Here is a 21,889-nt window from a genome sequence, read left to right on the forward strand (position 1 = left end):
TACAGTTAATGGCAATCTGCTCTCCAATGTTAGAATAGAGATTTGCTCTTGCAGAGAGAGTCTGCTGTTAGATAACCATTTCTCTGAACCTTTTAGCACATACATAGACTGCCTTTTGGACTGATGAGATCTTGATGCCTTGCAGCCAGACAGCAGAAGGCCCTGACTGTGAGGTTGTGTCAGTGCAGAGAAAGACCCTATTATGTAAGATCACATAATGACCACAGGCGTCTGGTTTTTTGGAAAGCCTGAAGAAAGATTATGTTTCCTAGACAGACTTTGATCAGTGTAACGTTGACAGATGTTTGTCTGACAAGTTGGATTTGTTTATTTTTGGAAAGTGCAGAACGGTTTCCAATAACGTCTCCTAAGGTAGTTCTGGTGTCCCGTCAGGTTAGGGGCCCACTGTGTAACACTTTGAAAACCCTTGAGGTAGAGGGTTCTGGCTTTGGGATTTTAATTTACTGCAGATTTACACAAATACAGTTTACAGTAAATTAGAGGTAATCACTTGATGCCTGACTCACAGCATTGCACCTTTAATCCTAAAAGAACAGTTTGGATGCTTGAGCGGTTACTGTGTGTATTTAATATAATAATTGTTAATCCAGTAGATATTTGCTAACGTTGTGAAGCCTGAAATATGGCACATACTTTACACTTTTACTGCCATGCACCAGTGTTCCTCTCTTGCAGCATTTATCTAATCCTTACCATACGATGTAAGATTTAAGTCATGACTGTCTGTGCTTCGTCTGTACAGATCTACATATTTGAGAACAACATCTACTACCAATCAGATGTCAAGAGTAACTCCCTTAGGCTAACATCCTCAGGGAAGGAAGGGATCATCTTCAACGGGATTGCTGACTGGCTCTATGAAGGTAAATATCAGCTTGTTCTCTTGTCATTCCGTCTAAAGGCCTTGACAGACCGGGGGGCGTGACAAATAAACAACACGGAAATGTGAAATACTCATCTGTGAATATCAAAACTATTCATACCAACAGTGATGCGGATTTGCAACAGATACAGCAATTGTTCAATACAAAGCCTCTCTGTTGTTGTTTTATAATCGGCATCCTCATGTATAAAAGTATCCAACGGAAAAAACCCAGTCCAATGTTGCCAGCCCTTTTCCAACAAAAGTATCTAGCAGCACAAGCTCCAATAGGCACTAAAGCTAGCAAAATAAGTCGCCAAGTTGGCAACACTGATAACATGTACCTCCAGGCCTCCCTCCAAAGCCACCCCAGTTTCTTTTTGTCAGAGCATTTAATTTATTAATTGCTGTCAGGATGTAAAGAGCATTTCAATATATGTACTGTGTATATATATTGTACAAACAATTTGGAAGAAGTTTACCAACCCTATCTTTAAGGGCAAAACTAGCCAAAGCATTTAGTTCAGACATTTTCCTGGTAGCTGTTTGAAGAGACCATGCCAGAGAATATCAATGTCAAACAGGAACTTGATGTCAGATAATGAGGTGTTAGAAAACTGCATTGCCACAGTGGGTTTTAAACATAAAGACGAAGATACAGATGATAATATCTAACTTAGTGTTGGCAGACTGTCTCATTAAACTGTAAATGGCTGTGTTGAGAAACATTACCTTATAAAAGGCAGTGATTAAATATTTATAATGTTTGTTCTAGTGCAGATATCTTCCCCCTGGGTGTGAGGAGTCGTTTAATGTGCTTTAAGTAAACACACACTGAATGCACTTTGGACAATCTCTCAAGAGAAAAATATATTATGGAAATCTTATAAAAAGACAAGCGACCGCAATAATGGCACTGTTGTTTTTCTTTCTTGTTTTCCTTGTATTCTTAATTATACTTGTGAATAATAATGTTGCAATCAATGATGGTTGAATCGTTATTGGTTTTATTGTTTAAACCATTTAACCTGTTTCTTTGTTTTTTCATGTCGTCTCCAATTCAACCTCAATACTATGGTTAATTCATAATGTAATGTCAATAACAGATAAAAATGTACAATCTGATGAACACCATCAGCTGTCTTCTACCTCGAGAAGCACATCATTTTGGTTTCACCTCAATGTACAGTGTACACAGCTGAATGTTGTGATTTATAGCTGCTAAAAGTAGAAGTTGAACACTTTCGCGCATCAACATTCTGCACAAGCCCCTATTGGTAGATCAAATGTTGAGTTATTTTGTGTTATACGATGGTAAAAAACATCATTTTGACCCATAAGTTGCATGATTTTTAGAAATCAATATAGCTCATCCTGTGCCTCCTTCCAAACAGAGGAGATCCTTCAGACCCATGTGGCACACTGGTGGTCACCTGACGGAGAGAGGTTGGCCTTCCTGGTCCTTAATGACAGTCTGGTGCCCAACATGGCTTTACCTCGCTTCACCGGCCTGACATACCCCAAAGGAAAGCAATACCCATACCCGAAGGTAAACATTCTTTAGAAGACACACATGCCATAATAACACTGCACAGTTCACACACTTCTTACATGACCACAAGCAGTGCTTTCGAGCAAATGTGAAGAGGAGATATCTGTAGTTATTTTCACTCACAATTTTGGGACATACACTTGTTTGCACAATTTTCACGAATAAGATGAGAAGATCGTTATCGTTCTGTTTACCTGTACCTGATGCGCTCTAACCATAGAATGTTTATAAGAAGTGGATGTAGTTACCGTGACGTCACCCGTTGGTTTGTGGACTACGGTTTTGAGCTTGAGTCTGGCAGTTTGGCTGTTGCTATCTTGGTTTATTGTAACCAGAAGTGACGAGGTGGTGGAGCTGACATTGAACAAAACATTTTTATGTGACCAAAATGTTACAATTAACTTTTGAAAAACACACTGTGAAAGGGTTAAAGTTCTAAGACCAAATACACAGACAACATCTAAACCAGACAACACCCTAAACATAAACTAGTTTATCCTTTATTTTACTCTAAATGGGACCATCATTTACAAAATGAACTTCATGCTGTATTTTAGAACACTTGAAACTAGCGATTGAGACCATAAACTCGTCAGGACATTTTGAGAAGTAGGAACATTTTCACATTGACTTCTATACAATTGGACTTCTTTTTGCAACCAGTGGAGTCGCCCACTGCTGGACATTAGAAATAATGCTGGCACAGAGGTTGCCTCTTGGCTCTTACAGGGTTTCACTATTGGTTCACCCCATCCACGCTCTGCCTAATGCACAGCCATGAGATAGGTATTGATTTTCTCATCTCACTCTCAGAAAGAAAGCAAAATAAGTATTTTCCAAAATATTGAAGTTTACTTTATTACACATATTTGTTAGAACATTATTCTCATACAAAGAGAAGATATACACTTTTAGCTGTTATTTCCATCTGCAGACTCTAGCCAGGTAGACACAAACACAACATTATTTAAATAAAATTGTGCTGTTGTGCCTTTCTAAGTGTACTGTATAAGCCTGTTTAAAAGTATTTACTAGTTCTTTAACACATTGATTCTCAATAGGCTACTGCACTAACTGCAGTATTTTTGCTTTGATATTCTGCTGGTTTAGTTTTCCAATCCCCCCCATACTGTGCTGAAACCACTTGATATCTCAGTTTTAAATTTCAGCGAGCGTATCTAAGAGTCTGTGTAGATCCGCCGGTGTGTACCATTGTTCAGTCATTCGGGGAAGCTGTACACTTTAAAAAAGGGCAGGGAACAATTCCCCCACTGACAGCAGCCTTGCTTGAACAGAATGCAACACAGCGCAGTGATCATACACAGATATTACACAGAGTAGTTAGCTAGCTACAAAAGCTGTGCCCATCTTTGATTGAAAGCCACAGCTGTTATTCTGTCAGAACATCTTTCTATAGAGCTCATTGTGCATCAGCAGAGGAAATCAAAGTAGAGCGAGTTGTTGCAGGTGGAGTGATCACACATCACTGATCCAAACAGTGTTATAACGTCTGAGGGAAGGTTTCTCATGGATGCGCAGGCAGAACAATGTTCTCATGAGAGCAATGACATAATGCAAATCCCTGTTCTTTACTATTGTAGTTTACTGTTGCTTCAGTGAAGAGTTTCTCCAATACATCACGTTTAATCAGCAGTCATGTTCATGTCTGCTGTCTACTTTGTCAGACAAAAGTCCTAATAGCACACATGCATCATCTTCTAACTGTAACTGCATTTTAAAGAGTTTAAAGGGAATTAATTATTCACCGCAAATCACTTCATCATTGAGCAGCACGTTGATGTGAAGCTTTTGTCTAATGTCTGGACTCTTTGTTGTGCTTGCAGGCCGGCCAACCCAACCCGGTGGTGAAGCTCTATGTAGTGAATCTTTACGGGCCGACGCACACGCTAGAGCTCATGCCTCCAGAGACGCTCAAACTACGGTGAGAAGAGCTACATTTTGTTCGTCAAACTTTGCCACCTGTAATTGGGAAGCCATGTGTTCTGCAGCTTGCTGTGCTCCTGCGGTGCACTTACAGTGTCTGCAACTTTTACTTTCAATGAGTTCAATGTATAACTAACAAACTGAAGGATGAACTATGACGAGCAACAAATGTCAGCCTGTATGGGTCTGGTGAGGCCAAACCTGAGGTGGAAAAAGTATTCAGATCCTTTCCTTCAGTAGAAGTACTAATTCCACACTGAGACAATAATCCACTACCTGTAAAGGTTCTGCATTCAAAACCTTACTTAAGTAAAAGTACAGAAGTATTAGCATCAAAAACACAAAGTACTATGAGCCCACTCAGAGTGTTATATATATATATGTATATGTATATGTATATATATATATATATATATATATATATATATATATATATATATATATATATATATATTATTGGAATAATATTATTGTTGCTTTAATATAAGCAGCATGTTATTGTCATGGTTTGGCTAATTGTACTTCATTTACTGTAACGTAGTTTAATTTATAGGAATGCCTAATCATTTTTAAACTTCTCATATGTCTTATGTTACCTGTTGATTAAATGTCATGTTACATTCAGTAAAAGTCAGTGAGAGAACTGCAATTATGAAGTATTATGATACTTGACCTTATAATTAATTTATAATGTTAAGTTCTTCTAACTTTATTCTTCCGTTTATACACATTTAATTTCAAATAATATGTTACTTAGAAATGTATGTATGTACTGTATATTATGATTATATTTCTACTATAATCCATTATCATCGACTGTGCGCAGATAGAGAACTTAAAATAACCCATTTGTTATTGTAATGTTTTTCATAGGGAACATTATGTTACCATGGTGAAGTGGATCAGCAAGACCAAGACTTCTGTCAGGTGGCTGAACCGAGCCCAGAACATCTCCATCCTGACCGTGTGTGACACCACCACCGGAGCCTGCGTCACGGTGAGGGAGACAGAGAGACAGAGACAGACAGACAGACAGACAGACAGACAGACAGACAGACAGACAGACAGACAGGTTTAACAGCAGAACTGCCTGATGTGAAATGAATCCAATGCATTTGAATTCATTGATTTTCAAGGTAAAAGGTTCATTTATATATCGTTCTACAACACATGGTTTTAAAACTAAATGCTATAGTTTTAGTCCGTCTATGCTTCTCACAAAAAGACAGTATGACAGTAAAACAATATAATAATAATAATAGATCTTTATTTACATAGAACTTTTCTTGACAAGCTTTCAAGTTGAGCTGCAGATAAAACAGCAGATACAGAAGAATATAATAAAAACAATACTGGGATCATAAAACATCGAGGGATAAAATAAGGTAAAACATTTTTAAATGACGTTCATTTTGTGATTCCCACCATTTCATGAGTCTCTTTCTCTTGTCCGTAGTGAAGGTTTGCCTCTGACTTATGATTCAGACAATAGGCGTTGCCATAGCAAGATAGAATGTTTATCTGAACATGCAAAATTAATAGCGCGAAAATGACTGCTTTCCGCTGGCACTACTAAGTATAAATGGTAATTTTTATTATTGGGCTTTATCTTGACAACGGTTATTACACGTGCAATGCAACATGATCATGTAAGGCTTGTGAAATTGTGGAGTGCTCTTTGTGATCTTTATGTTTGATAAAGCCTAACAACAGCTCTTGCCTTATTGTATCATATTTTCCAAGGTAACACTCTTGTGTAGTGTTCGTTCCCAAAACTTGTTTATTTCAACTTTTTTCACTCATTTGAAATCATTTATCCACTAAGTGCTTTCTATCTGCTTCGATGTTGCGAGTTCAAGAGCCTCTAAGTTAGAAGAATGGCATTTATTATTCATGTTGGACAGAAAGTACACACATATACACACAGTTTATTACATACCTCTGTGTATGGTTTTGTAAAGGCTTCCTTTCAAACTCTACGGTCGGTCTGACGAGAGCTTCATGCACACATTATGTTGAAGAAGGATAGTAGGGGTGGGTGGAATGATCGTCATAGTATTGATACTAAAGATACAAAGTCTTGTCTATATTTAGATCCCTTCCTGGGAACATGAACACTCTTCGTAATGCTGTTCAGACCTCTTCTTAAATTTGTAGCGGTCACACAATGAATTAGTTTTATTTACCATTGAAACTGTCTTGTGTTTAAACATGTTGTTAAGTAATTAACAGAGGATAATAAATAAAATATTAAGAAGTATCCTGTTCATAATGCATTCACATTATAAATCATGATATATTTCTCTTCCATTAGAGAACATTAGGTTCTGTTAACATAACAAATCACCAATATCTATACTGATATCAGTCATGGTGGCTCTGTTATTACAGTAGCTCAGTCTGTAGGGACTTGGTTTGGGAACCGGAGAGTCAAGTCCCCGAACGGACCAAGTATGGAGTTTGGATTGGTACTTTGCCAGTTCACCGACTGGGCCCTGCTGAGCAAGCCACCAGACACCCACACGGCTCCCAGGCGCTGTATAGCAGCTGCCTGCTGTGTACATGTGTGTGATCATTAACAGAGAATAAAAAATCCTCAATTTCCATTTCCATTCCATATCGGATAGAAACCAAATAAACTTCACCGACCCTGTCTAAATAAATCACAGACTCACCTGCTCTCCCTAGTTACGGTTGCTAAGCTGTGATTGGATCATCCCGTTTGAGGACAGGATTTAGCAAACAGTCCGTGGTGCACAGTCCCACTCAAACAATTACCCAACACCAAATTCCATTCCTAAATTTTACTTTAAAGTGTCTTTAAATAGTGATCCAGTGGTTTGGCTTCCAATTACAACAGCGGAAGGTTGTGAGTTCAACAACAGGCTTCCACCATTGTGCCCCTGAGCAAGGCACTTAACCTTGAGTTGCTCCAGGTGAGCCTGTAGTTAGTTCACAGTAAGTTGCTCTTGATAAGAGCGACTGATAAATGACATGTAATGTAATGTCATGTAGTAATTCATGTTGTTACTTACTACAAATGCACATTAACTATTCTTCACATCGACAGGAATTCACTGCACTGCACTGATCTGAAAAGAAAACATGTGACTTGTAAAGCCTGTTACTGTTACTGCTCAACTGACTTCAGTAAGTTTAGATAACTGCTTGTATTTCAGACACGTGACCTAACAACAGACACGAGCCTCGCTCCACTGCAGAATGAATACAGGGTAAACACTGGAACGGATATTCGGCGTATTTTTGGCATTAAACAAAAAAGGTTCCCTTGGCCTGTCAGCCTGGCAGACTTGTACAACGACTGCGGAAACACTCCTGTTGTATCTGTTAATAGAATCATTTTTTAAAGAAATCTTTGCTGTAATCGCAACACTCCCTTCCATATTCTCTCCATGTTTGGGAAACACAGAGCCGTGTTAACCCTGCAGTTGAACTGTGGCACTCACTCAGTTCTGTGCTTCCTGATTTGGTGTGATTTGCACACATGCCGCCCAGCCAAGAGGCAGCTTAGCTCAGGCCTGGACCGAGCACCCGGCCTCCTCTGCCAAAACTCTGACTCCCGCTCATGCATATTGGTTTGAAACGATGGCTCAGACTGAGAATGGTGTCCCCAGTGGCGCGTTTAAATAAACTACACAATAAGGCCTCCATTATGTGACAGATGATTCTGTCTAGGAAAATATGCCACTGAAGTGTTATTCCAAAATAAGTTCTACAAAATATGAAACACTTTCGAAAATGTTCTGCAGACATAAAATAAATTCCAAAGAATGTGATTACACTGTATCTACAATACTGCTCTATTGTTGACTATCTGAAAGCCTCTGTGTACGTGTAACGCAGGACCCAGAAACAAAAGGCTGTAAAGAAGAGAGGGTTTTGATGATCCTGGTGAATTAACACCGGACTGATACTTTGCTCTGACATATCTTTCAGAGACATGAAGAAAGCTCGGAGCTCTGGCTTTCCAAGCAGGTAAAGTATACATACAAATGTAGTATTTTTGAAAGCATGTGCTCCAGTGCTGTAGTTTCACTTGATGTCAATCACCTCCATCTCAGTATCTTATCAAGTATGCAACATAATAGACAACTTCACCAATGTCCTACCTCATCTCTACGTATTTCTACAAATACTCTGTATAATGAAGGAAGGCTCTATTCCCCCTGAGATCCTACTCTCAGGATGAGCGGCCCTCATAGTCGGCTCCTTGAATCATTATGCATGAAGTGCATTGGGTGTTTGCAAAATTTGCAAAATTGCAGCAACAAGAGCCTTTTGTGTAATGTTTTTCTGTAAGAAAATTATTTAAATAACCGTTTCTGCACTGTATAATTGACTTATTTAATCATCAACCTCTTTCCTTGTGTAGTAATGGAGCATAACAGATAGCGCTCTATCTATTTATTTTCTTCCAAAGGAGAGAGTGCAGTCATCATTTAGCTTTTTTAGCATTTTTTATTCACTTTGGAAGCAGAGATGGAGGCAGGGGAGAGAAAGTTTCTGGCAGGGTTTGACCATACAGCCCTGCAGACGTACATGTTTGGCTGTAGCCGTGGATAATTTAACCACTTGCCAATCTTGCCGCGCAGAGCTGCTTGTCTTTGTTAAGGTGGTAATCTGGGAGATGCTCATTTACTCACTGCGAGGTGTTGTCAGTGCAGCGCGAGGGCCTTTGCTAAACACAGTTTTTATGTAAGATTTTCGCAAATGCTAAAGGCTAATTCTGGGTAAACTCTCCATCCGAGACCGAATGTGTTTGTGTAACTGAGTGAGATATTTATTCAGTGCAGGTTTCACACATTTAAACTTGATGAACTAAATGTAAAGCACTTAATTGAGCATTACAGTACACGGAAGGAATATGTACTAATTTCACAGTATTTAATGAGGTTATTTAAAAATGTTCAGTGGTGTTAGAAGTGTTCAGATCAACACCACAATGTAAAAATATACTTTAAAGTAAAAGTCCTATATTCAAAGTTTGACTGAAGTAAAAGTATGTGAGGAAAATAACTTAAAGACTATGTCTATAATTAGGTCGGTCCCTGTTATTGTTGTATTGTATATTTTATATTAGTAGATTATTGATGTGTTACCAGCATTTAGTCTTGAATCTGCTTGAAGTGGAGCTGATTTCATTTACAGCTACACTGTATCATCTCTATGCCCATTATACGTTTTAAAATCTTAACTGTTGAATACATGTGGTTGAGTAAATAGTACAACATTTGTCTGAAAGTGTAGGGATGAAGAAGTACCATGGGCGATCGGCCTTCTGCTCAGCCGCTCCTCACCTGTGGAATTCCCTCCCAGAACACCTGAGGGCTCCACAGGCCACCGACTCCTTCAAGAAGGGCCTTAAAAACCTTTCTTTTTACAAAAGCCTCTCCGTAAAATCTTATGTCTGTTGTTGTTGTTGTTTTCTTGTTGTCCTGCATTTTAGCGCCTTGAGATTGCTTTTAGCTTTGAAAGGCGCTTTATAAATACAATTTATTATTATTATTATTAAAGGAGCAGATCATTGAAATACTCAAGTAAAGTACATGTACCTCAGAACTGTACTTAAAGGGGCAGTCCAACAATTTAGTTTAACACTTCCATTTACGATAAGGGACTCATACTCAAATAAAGTATGATCAAAATCCATGCACCAGAAGTGGAGATATCCTGACTTTGAGTCCGTCATGAGTCAAGCTCCAAAATACACTGGATCCTACATTTCTCATAATGCAACTAATATTTGATAAATCATCCCTCCCTGTGTTAATGTGTTGTTTCACTGGTTCTCCTTATAATAATAAATGATGTGTGCAGTACAGTACAGGACTTGCATAGATGTACTTTGTCTCAATTCAGTTCCAGGTAAATGATGCACTTTCCTCTCTGCTGATCAACTACTAATTTCCCTTTCTGGAAAAAGGTTCACCCACTCTCAGTTATGGCAGCCTGGACAGGAGCAACACAGACCTTTATTCATATAAACATGTTGCAGATTATTACTTTCAGCCTGACAAGGTGCTTCTCATGGTTATCATCATTTATATCCACTTGTTCAAGCTGTTGAAGTCAAGGTTAAACCTTATTCAAGCCTCTGGATACTGACAGTATAATCATGCTTCACACCTTTTTACAACAATAAATAGAAATAGATATGGTTGGGAAATCAGATTTCTGTCCAATGTTCACACAAATAAGAATGTTCTGATGATGCTGTGGAGTTCGTAAATCTTTGCTCTCTGCAGAACCAAGAACCGGTGTTCTCCAAAGACGGCAGCAGATTCTTCCTGACCGTCCCGGTCAAACAAGGCGGGCGTGGAGAGTTCCATCACATCGCCATGTTCACCACACAGGTGAAGGTCTAGTTTAAAGTCACTCGCAGCGTACAGACAACGATCTGCCTGAGTCCTTTATTCAAACACGGAGGAAGTTGTTAGTTGCCACAGCTCTAATAGAGCTATTTTATTTAATATGCAGCCAAGTGTATATTATAAATAGTTTAACCAGAAATTGAGGAAATGACTCACAGCAGCCCTTATTGTTCATGCTGTTGTTGAGCCGTTAATTAAAGTGTTGCCATGATCAAGAATGTCCTTACGAGTAATTAATGATACTTTCCTCCAGAACAGTATAAGCCCATTACAAAGTGTTCTACCGATACACTGACACTAAAATCCTCATCAGTGTTTAAAGAAATACACAAGTTACATGTTGGATTTCAGTAACGTTATTCACCTGAGGCCTCCTATGCATAAGGTTTGGGTTAAGGTTAAAGGGAAAGATGTGGTGGCTCACCACTTCCAGAGTGACGCTCTCTGTTGATCACCAGGGCAGCTGAAAACTTCAATATTAAACGAGACAGTCATTGACATCAGCGAGCGCAGCATGACAAGTGTAAAACAGAGAAAGCTGGATGTGGAATGTCGCACTTTCTAGGAGAAATGGACGAACGATTATTTCTTTGTGGAAGTAAAAGGCCAGTGTGCCTAGTTTGTGCAGACATGCTTGCGGTGATGAAAAATAATCTTGAGCATCATTACACCACAAGACATGCCAAACTGCACGAGCTGAAAGGACGAGTGCGTTAGGATAAAGTTAACGCTCTTTGGCGGAGTTTGGCCCAACAAACTCCTCTCTCCAGAGCGGAACATAACAACATGGAAAGATAGATCGGTAGACCACCACACCAAGAACAGACTATTCCACCACTGCTGTGCAATTATCACTGCCATGTGCAATATTCACTTTATTATCAACCTCTTGGTATTTTTTATTATATTTAATTATTGTGTACTGCCTTTTTACTTCATATGTTATTTTGCTGTGACAAGATACATTTCCCCACTGTGGGACTAATAAAGGATTGTTTTCTGATAAAACAGAATACATGGATAAAAAAGTTGTTTTTTTGCACAGCATAAAATAAAAGTGAAATGAATGGGCTGAATGGGCTACAAACATTTTGTAGAGGTTATGAGTTCAATAATTAATATGGCCCTAGAAGGATGTAGTAAAAAATAAAATGGCCCCACCCCTGATTTAGAGTATCTTCATCTTCACTAACTAAGTTAAAAGGCTGTGAAAGTCAATAAACCACAAGCATTGATAAAAGTAATGAAATTGTACAATTTACATTGTACAAAACAGAAACAGAAAAAAAAACCTGACATGTTTTTTCATCAAATTTAACTAAATAAAAACACAACCATATTGATACAAGAGATTATTACATGTTCAAACACATGACCTTTACCCATCTCCTTCTTTTCTTTCTCTCAGTTCAGAGCAGATCAAAATGAAGTCCGACATTTAACATCAGGGAACTGGGAGGTGACCAAGATCCTTTCCTTTGATGAGAACACTGACAACCTGTAAGTATACATTTATTTCTTAGAGGAAGAAAATAAATAACACATAAGATACATACCCACAGATACCACTCTTACACAAGAGTGTGTGCTTTGGTAATGAGATGTATGAATTCAACTTAAAGAAAGCGATAATAAAGTTTTAATTCAGTACGCCTGCTTGCTCTTATTGTTTTCTCCTGACAGTTATTTTCTCAGCACAGAGGGTTCACCACGGCGACGGCAGCTTTTCAGGTTTGTTGTCATCATACAGCTCCTGCTGTTGACAGCTGTTGTATTCAGCGCTTCAAATGTGCTCACGTTTTTTTTTATTAAAATGGACAATTTTGACACTTGTCATAAAAAGATCTTTGCAAGACTCCCACAACAAACTCATCTTACCCTGATATGACTATCAGAATATTCACTTCATGTCGGCTCTGTGTTTCTTTTTGATAACAAGCATTTTATTTATAGTGAATATACGACAATTAAAGGATAACGCTGGTCATATTTTTATCTTTTAATTACCTACAATGAATGTATCTGCTAATTATCATTCTCTGTGTATCCAAACCGTGATGTATCTTATCTTTTGTACCATAGCGCTCAAAGTCAATTATTTTCTCGATTATCGTTTAATTGTTTTGTCTATGAAATGTCGGAAAATAGTGGAAACAGCACCTTACAGCAAATCCTTCTATTGGAGGAGCTGGAACCAGGAAATGAATGATTCAGTTATTTGTTATAGAGCTGCATCGGGTTGTGCCACCTTTAGCTGGATATGTCTGTTTGAGCGTGATAAGAAGATAAAGTGCCCCGTGTCTTACTTTCCTAATTTATGATCTCGTCTCCTCAGTGTTAAGACTGTGGGTCTGTTCCCACGCCGCTGTTTGACATGCGAGCTAAATAAAGCTCACTGTCTGTACTTCGATGCTGACATCAGCCCCACGAACCAGCACATTATCCTGCATTGTAAAGGTAGGCCATCAGATATTAATGTATCCTTTAAGGCTTTAAGTGTCTGCTCTTAAACTACTGCTCATGTTATTGCATCTATAGTTTCAACAATGTGACGTGTTTCCAAGGGAAACGGAATACATCGAGTACGAGAATGATTTTATTAAATTGTTCATGTATGTGATGAAATGACCTGAAGCCAGCACACTGCTCACTGCATCTTTTATATCTCTCCGTAAAACTCATCTTTGTAGACTCGCTTTGGAGCAATCATCCTTTGTAACTTGTTTCCGATCATAATAATATAACTGCAGGATCACTGCACTGTAGATTAAAGCTGACTCACGGTAGTTGTGGTTTCTTCTTCCCAGAAAATGTGCAGTAAAATCAATATATGGTTGCAGGTAACAGATTCAAAAAATATTTTAAATTGAGGATTCTAGTGTGTTTTATGTTCCTCATTTATTCTGCCATTTCCTTCCCGAGATCGTGTGGCAGATGTCAGGGTTTGCCCGTTGTAATTATTTGTCACCCTCCAACTATTCTGTTTTAAATTAATCTCTCATCAGTTCTAAATGAGAGGCATTAAATTAAACAATTAGCCACTCTATTGTGTATAATTACTTTTAGGTGGCGTTATTGTGCGGCGAGCAGCTTATTTAATAGAGGGTAACTCTTTATATTGTTTGTGGTTTCAATTTATTTTGAGCAGATGAGAGTGCTTCATGCTCAGAAGCATTTGGGTTTGGCATGGTGATTTATTGGACGGTAAAAATGTTTCCCTTTTCCCAAAAGCAATACAAACAATGAAGAAAGCTTGTTGTCTTTGGAGGGGCCGAGTTCACATAACCCCGACAACTTTGTCCTGATACCTGTTTATATGAAGAGGAACACAAGCCTTTTAATTCCACTCGTAAATTGCTTCTGATTGGTTTCTTGTTGAAAGCAGGTACATTTCTCTATGTGACACAAGAGAGTGTAGTGTGGGATGCAAAGGTCAAAGCTAATGCAGCCGACCAACGAGTAAGTCCAAGAGAGGAAATAAAGGAAGTGCTACAGTTTGTGCTTCAGTACAAAGAAAGTAGAGCAGGAGGAATGTGGCGGTATGTGTTGCAGCTGCAGAGGTGCCGATTCTGCCGAGGATGAGCTATTCAGCAAACGTGCCATCCTATTAACCTCTGACTAAGTATTACAAAAGGATGTTGAAAATAACTGACTTAATTTGACAGTCGGAGGCTATTAGAGAAGCACTGAGTGACCTTTAACCCCTGAATCATACGGGTATGTTAGAGAAGGTGAGCAGAATAACCAAGTAAACAAGACAGCTTTGACTTCTGTGTAGATACTTTAGAACCTTGTCACACAGACAAATACAGTGTATGAAGAATGCCAAAATTTTTACTTTTTCTGAAAATGTCCTTCACTGTCTGCCAATAGCACACATAATCCTTCAGCGAGTAACAGGATGATGTTTAAATTACACTCACAATCTTTACTTTTCCCTTCCAGGTCCTGGAGCGCCGACTGTGATCTTACACAGCCTCAATAATTCAAGTAAGGACTCAATTTATTCTTGTGGGAACGACACGTATGTGACGACCATCTTAAAGGAATATCCTTTATTTCTCCTCATTTTGCGTCATCAAAAAAAATGGTCTTTACAAGCAGTTTATTATGACCCATATTTACACGTGTTGTTACGCAGCGACCTCTAGTGGCCGCACTCCTAATGACTGGAGCAAAGGAGGAAGTCAGGTGATGTGGCACAGTCCGCATAGGACGGAAAGTGAAACCAAAAGTCAACACGTTAAATTACTTTAAGTTGAGTACATATTGACGTTACAATGTTAGTATCTACATCACTACGTAACCACGTCTCGCACTACGTCACATAGTTACGTGAGTAACAAACGTAGTTATTTTAATCTAAACCCACTCTTTAAATCTGGCACCGTGCAACTGTTCCACAACATTAAATAGAACGGCTTTTATGCTTTTAGTCATAAAAGCCGTTTCGGGGTCATTTAGTTATGAGGACGTGTTGTATTTGTCCCATAAATGAGGCTATTGTGGCTTCATGGGTTTTGCTAACTTTGCACTCGACACTTCAGCCGAGAGATTTTGGGAAATGAGGACTCTTGAATGTCTGAATAATTTTGAATGATCGTCTGAAGCGGGCATTATGGCTACAGCTGCTGCTTAGTAGCACAACAGGTCAAGCAGCTAAACCAACTTTGTAAAGAAGATATATTTTTGGGTAGGGCTACTGATCTGCAGATGTGTTCAGGTTGTTGAATAAGGTTTCAAAACTAAAATAATCTAAAACAACATGTCGCTTCTTTAGCACAATTCTTTTGATTTGTTGTTGATGTTGTGATTGCCTGTTGTGGGTTTGCTGAAGCCAAGGTCTGAGTGTATTAAACTGTAGTCAAGGCACAACGTGAATAAGGGGTTGATGAGTTTCCTGTTTTGAATTCGGCCTTTTTTATGAGCCAATAGCGTTAAAAGAAAAGACCGTAGGAGCATCATCAGATCATGGATTCCTTCCCCTTTGCTACTTCTCTCTTCTTCCTTTCACATAGACATCAATTCAGACACACCTGCTACACACACACACATTCACTCTCAACACACACAAACACACATGCTTCTTCTTGTTATCTATGCCTGTATGTCTATCAGTACCCCCCCCTCTAAAAGGTTTACAGCTGTGCTGCAGCAAAGCAAGCAATTTGCCCGGGGTTATTTGTTTAGGTCCTCCATCCACAGCTGGGAACTCAAGGCCTCTGGCGGTTTCATAATGAGGCGTCTATTGATTTTGGGTTTTCCATTAGAAGTGCTGGATGAATTCCATTTCATTTAGCTGCTTCTCAGATGGCTGGAATGGAAAAATGGCTAAACCAGGGGGTCATTGTTTATTACATGTGGAGAGGATACCGGGTCCAGCTGCTGTGTGTAAAATGCCTTTAGAAATGGAACCTTTTGACTGTATTTGTTTGTGCTCATCCAAGTTTAACAGCAGCACAAATTATCATTATTATTATTGTTTGAATTACAAACTATATTCAGCGTGTTTGACAATGTTACACAAATCTTTCTTTTTTATTCATAAGCTGAAAACACCTATTCCTTTGGTTAAAAACCTGTCTTTGGTTGCATATTTCATATTATAATCTTGTCACATATTAGAATTTAGAACGGTCTCCTTTATTTGCAACAGCTAAACCCCAAAAAGATGAAATCCAAAAATGTATTCAGCTTCATGAAGCATTTAAATTGATCACAAAATGAACCAATGTCAGAAACGACCCACGAGACTCAGATCTCATCTGTCTTACCTACACCTTCCATCTCCTCTCATTACACCACTGCCTCTGAAGACAAAGCCTCGTCTCATTATGGGACATTTGTATGCAGCAGCACTTTGATTATTGGCAGCAATTTTTGGACTCCATCATCCTTTAAGCACATCCCCCTCATCTTTACAGATTACTACATCCTTGAGAACAACTCGTTGCTGAAGGCGGCCTTGAAGTTCAAAAGGATCCAGATGACTGACTTCAGAACTGTTCAGATGGAACATTTTGGTGAGAATAATGTACCGGTTTCTATACTTCTATCGTGAATCACAGATGAATTGGTGGTATCATTTCTTTTTTTCTTTTACAGATTTACCTTTGAAGATCTCCTATCCTCCAGACTTCTCTGAGTCCCGTCACTATGGCCTACTGTTGCTTATGTAAGTATCATTTGTATGAAACTTTGCACCGCAGAAAATGTCAGAAAAGCATACTGATGAATTCTATTTTTGTTCTAACATAAAATTCTGTCAAACAATCCTTGGGAAGGGAAAAGAAAATGTAATGTACGTGTAAAGTTTAGTCATACCTGATAAATCGCAAGCCGTCTTCTCACATACGTACTTCGGACAATGTCTGGAGAATCATTGTCCGGAGTTTCTCTTTCACACGTGTAGCACATAACAGGAGATTATTCGTGTCAGAAGAGTTCTCACATACTGGAAATACTCCGTACGGTTTAGAGGAGACACGGACACACCGCGGTCACGTAAACGGCTCCTAATTTGGTCTCTTGCTGTTCCTCTGTCTGACCATTTTGCCGTCGTCATTTACTCACAAAAATTCCAGAATCTGGCCACTCGCGCGCTTGACGTGAATGCCTGAAGGCTCGATCAGACATTACACGGACCAGGGAGCTGGCAGGGTAAAGTCCGTTTGATGTGCAGTCGAAAATGATTTGGACATTTGTGTTCTCACAGACAGCTCTTCCATGTAATGGCTAGATAAGTTCAGGGTTGCAGTTGTATGTGTGAAAAAGGGATTTATTCCTCTGTGCCAGAACACCATTTTTCTCCCAAAAGTATTAAAACACATCAATGAGTAATACTGTTGCTCATTGATGTTCATCCATAACCATGAACACACACACAGAAAAAAATAATTAAAAAAATCTATTTTACGATGGAGTGTGGAGGAATAAAACGAAAGAAAAACTAGAGCACTAAATGTGTATTTATAATTTAGAATAATATAATTAGTTTGCTAAAAACTACACAGCCAAACTGTTGGAGGATATTACGGAGCCTTTGAATAAATAAACTATTGTGTTTGGGGCTGAGTGCCATAGACAGGGATTGGAAGTGGTAAATAATTGAAAGACAGAGTGATAACTCATCATTGCTGTTTGCCTTCAGCTCCAGCTGTTTGATTTTGCTCGTTGGGAGTTTTCTTCATTTACATGCCCTGTGCTCTGTTCAGTGACAGCGCCCCCGGTGGTCAGGCTGTGAGCAACCGCTTCTCTCTCAGCTGGGACTCTGTGCTGGTCAGCTCAGACAGCGTCATCGTGGCTCGGCTGGACGGCCGGGGCAGCGGCTTCCAGGGTCAGAGGATCCTGCACGAGGTTCACCAGAGACTGGGAACTGTTGATGTTCAGGACCAGATTGCAGCAGTAGAGTATGTTATCAAATTAACTGTATTCTACTTTAAACCATCTCGTAGTTTCAAATGACAAATGTAATGATCATCACATGCAAATCTCTTGGATAGGAGCTTCATGATTGTCACATACTGATGAATGAACAATTTGTTATTGGAAATAATATGTAGGAATTAAAACATGGTGGTTTTATGGCTTGCCAGTTGCAGCTGCTGCGTTCTTCTGATTTGTTATCTCCACACAAACTTTTGATTGAAATGTTCATTCCTTGGAGGTGCAAACAAGAGGAACAAAGCTGCCATTACTTTAGTTTGGAATCTATTTTCATGCATCTTAATTGTCTGCACTTGCCAATGTGCTATTAGAATCCTCTTATTATATTTTCTCTGCTATGATGTCCCTCATCTAGCAGCAGGAAATATTTCTCTGCACTCCAGCTGGGTTTTATATTAATTTCCAGCCTATTTCCCATAATTTCACAGGTTACGTGATAAATAATAAAATAGTTGATTGCTACTCGAGATATTAAAAGTTTCACACAAATAAAATGTACTTTAAAGACAATTACACCTGAGAGAATTAGAGTATTAGAGAGAGAGATAATGAGAGGAGCAACTTTTTTGTTTTGTTTAGCATTTTGTGAATAAAGTTGAAATGTAGAGAATAAATGTTGAACTTTTGAGAATAAATCAAAATACTACCACTACTACCTATTTTGATTTTATTCTCAAAATGCAAAATAAAATAAAAAATTCTGGTGTGTGATTGTGAGATACTTTTTAAAGGTTAGTCAACACTTTGCTGTAAGTACAGTGAGTCAATTTATAATTGTGTCTTATTTTTCACTTTTTTTTTTATCATAATTTGGCTCTTCAGGTTTGCTGCTACTAACCTCAAGCTGCAGCTCACGGTCGGTTGTTAGAGAGATTAAAGCAATCTTAATTTAAAAACAAATTTGGCTCAACAAACTACATTTGCTCATTACTTTGCATTAATTAGCCAAAATTACTGATATGCCTAAAACAGCCCCACCATAACAATCATTGGTATCAATTTCTTTGCACACAAGCAGTTCTCCACTCAGTCTACATAATTCCACCAGATGTGATTGCTGAAAGATTGTCAAAGGACTTAAAGTAGTGAAGAAGTAAAGCAGAAATTTTCGCTGTTTGGATTGATCATGTCTACACTATAACATGTTGCTATTTGAAGTATCAGATGATATAAATTAGTTTGAAACAATAGCTCATATGGTATGTGCCTTTTTCCCCCCAGATTCATGATGACATTTCCATATATTGATCGGACACGGATAGCAGTGTTTGGAAAGGTGAGCCCATGTTCTCGTTTATAATTAGATGTAAAATGAATTCAGTCTATTTTCGTCATCAGCATATTACATGTAGGTGCTGCTGAGAAAAATCCATGTGCAGGGTATGGATCACTGTTATTCTGTTGTGCTTGTTTTTTGACGTATCAAGAAGGTACTCTTTTTTTATTCATAGTGAATAATTGAATCACGGTTTATTTTTATAGTTTTACAGATTGAAGAATTTCCCATTAAAATGACATTAATGTGTATGTCTGTGTGCGCAGGGATATGGAGCGTACATAACATTAATGATGCTCAAGTCGACTGACAGCCTCTTCAAATGTGCCTGTGCGATGTCTCCAGTGACAGACTGGAAACTCTATGGTGAGTACAGAATCCCTCCATAAATCCTGCATCATGTTCATGTGCACATGAGATTTCTTTCTACTTTTTTTCAATCTTGAACATCATGTAGAAGTAAAACATATAAAGGCCCTGTCACACAGTGCCGTATGGCAGAAACGTATGATGGCATATATGAAAATTAGCATATACAACGTATATGAATGTATACAGAGCTTATTGATAGCGTATCACGTACTTATACAAAACGAAACGTTTACAACAGTGTATTGCCGATATTCCGTATTCACTGGCATACATTTCTGCCGTACGGCACTGTGTGACAGGGCCTTCAGTAGAAACAACAATACAGTGTTTGTGTGGAGAGTGAAACTAATAATACACTACAGAGGACAGATATTTAGAAGCTATTTAAGTTCCAGTGCCATGTTCAGACCACCAGGTGACGGATCCCCAAATTCTCTATTATATACAAATATATTTGTATCTCTTTGTCATATTAAAATAATGCATCTCACATTTCAAATGGTGGAGGGAAGAGCCAAGTACCTCGGGAATAACTGTTTAATCTTTTTATTCTCAGAAAAAAACACAGTTAAAAATGTATTAAATAAGATTTTACAAATACTTTTCATCCAGAACTTAATAATATTTTTTTGTACATTTCTTTCTGTGACACCATGCATCAACTATTTAAGAAGTTCAATGGAACTCAATATGCATGTGAAAAAAACCTATATTTATTGTCATGTAATATTCCTGTGTGTGTATTTATACCATTTGCAGGTTCGTAAATTACACTTACAAACATAAGAGATATTACTTTGTGATTTAACAATGCATGTATGAAAGGGTTAAAGACCAACAACACATCTATTGAGTGTGCATTCTTTACAGTCTTAAGATGACACAGAGGACCCTCTCTCCTCCACACGGTGTGATTTCCTCCTCACTGGATGCATTTCATTTGGGCTCAGGATGACAGGAAGTCCACTTTGTTTAGGTACTTTGCTGCAGCTGAAGCACTGTCTACCGGCGGCTCTGTTAAGAATATATCACTTCTCATTTGCACAGCATCAGCGTTCTCTGAGAGATACCTTGGCATGCCATTACGGGATGACAGCAGATATCAGGTGCGTGTTTACTACCTCCCCTCACTTGTTTGCCGTTGATGTTTGAAAGCGACTTGCCGAAACATCACTGACACACCTACAGTTAAGCTCCTGCAGTTACTGAATGCTGCTATCAAAGTCAGAGGCAGCGATGCTTCACCTGTTCTTGTGTTTTTTTCACGCTCTGTTAGGATTTTTGTCACTCATCTCTCTTTGGTAACTGCGTGCACCAGTGTGTCAGATCACATGCCGGAGTTTTTATTTTATTTTTTATAAGCTGCTCCAAAAGGGTTGCATGGCGCTCTCAGGGCTCCCGCAGACAAGATGTTTAGCTATCAGAGGTGTTTTCTACAGCGATAGGAGATAGGCAGTGGGGGAGAACAAAAGTGTTTTTCTGCAAACACATTGTAAACAACCAAACAACAAATTCGCCCCGAACAAGTAATTCACTGCTTTCAGTATACAGCAGCTCTTCATTTCTATGTGTGCACACTTGGTTTGACTTATTTTTTTCAAGCATAGAAAAATATTGTCAGTCGGAGATTCTTTATCACTTTAAAATCTCTAATTGGATTAAATGACTGTGTCTGTGTGTGCATGTAATCAGGGTATAATGCAATTTACCACAATGTCTTATATTTGATCATACATTTATCATACTTCTTTCTTTTTTATTGCTTTCCTCAATGCCAGTTAGCATATCTATTAATCTATTATCTCACCACTATTTCTGATTTCCTCGCAGTTTTCCAGTGTGCTGCAGAATGCTCAAGCACTTAGGGAGCAGACACTGATGCTGGTGCACGGCACAGCAGATGGTAAGAGGAAATAAATTGTGATCGAATGAAAATACTGTATCTGTGGTGCATCACTGCTGAGCACAAAGAAGCATGCAATCCTGGAACGTAATGAGGCAAATGGTTTTTAATCAAAAGATAA

General features: G+C 38.6%; 1 protein-coding gene across 3 annotated transcripts in view; it reads left to right on the plus strand.

Annotated features, from left to right (window-relative positions):
• The window catches only part of dpp10 (dipeptidyl peptidase like 10), a 215,722-nt gene that overhangs the window by 189,277 nt on the left and 4,556 nt on the right, over positions 1–21,889 (plus strand). For all 3 annotated transcript variants that reach the window (XM_029458742.1, XM_029458743.1, XM_029458744.1), the window contains exons 8-24: positions 764–884; positions 2,278–2,432; positions 4,280–4,377; positions 5,253–5,376; positions 8,337–8,375; positions 10,646–10,753; positions 12,180–12,271; positions 12,455–12,502; positions 13,107–13,228; positions 14,717–14,761; positions 16,696–16,794; positions 16,877–16,946; positions 17,986–18,180; positions 19,439–19,493; positions 19,760–19,859; positions 20,913–20,971; positions 21,696–21,768. In XM_029458742.1, the coding sequence (XP_029314602.1) occupies positions 764–884; positions 2,278–2,432; positions 4,280–4,377; positions 5,253–5,376; positions 8,337–8,375; positions 10,646–10,753; positions 12,180–12,271; positions 12,455–12,502; positions 13,107–13,228; positions 14,717–14,761; positions 16,696–16,794; positions 16,877–16,946; positions 17,986–18,180; positions 19,439–19,493; positions 19,760–19,859; positions 20,913–20,971; positions 21,696–21,768 (1,603 nt within the window). The remainder of the gene's footprint in view (positions 1–763; positions 885–2,277; positions 2,433–4,279; positions 4,378–5,252; positions 5,377–8,336; positions 8,376–10,645; positions 10,754–12,179; positions 12,272–12,454; positions 12,503–13,106; positions 13,229–14,716; positions 14,762–16,695; positions 16,795–16,876; positions 16,947–17,985; positions 18,181–19,438; positions 19,494–19,759; positions 19,860–20,912; positions 20,972–21,695; positions 21,769–21,889) is intronic.

Source organism: Cottoperca gobio, chromosome 21, assembly GCF_900634415.1.
Source record: "Cottoperca gobio chromosome 21, fCotGob3.1, whole genome shotgun sequence".
NCBI classification, from domain to species: Eukaryota; Metazoa; Chordata; class Actinopteri; order Perciformes; family Bovichtidae; genus Cottoperca; species Cottoperca gobio.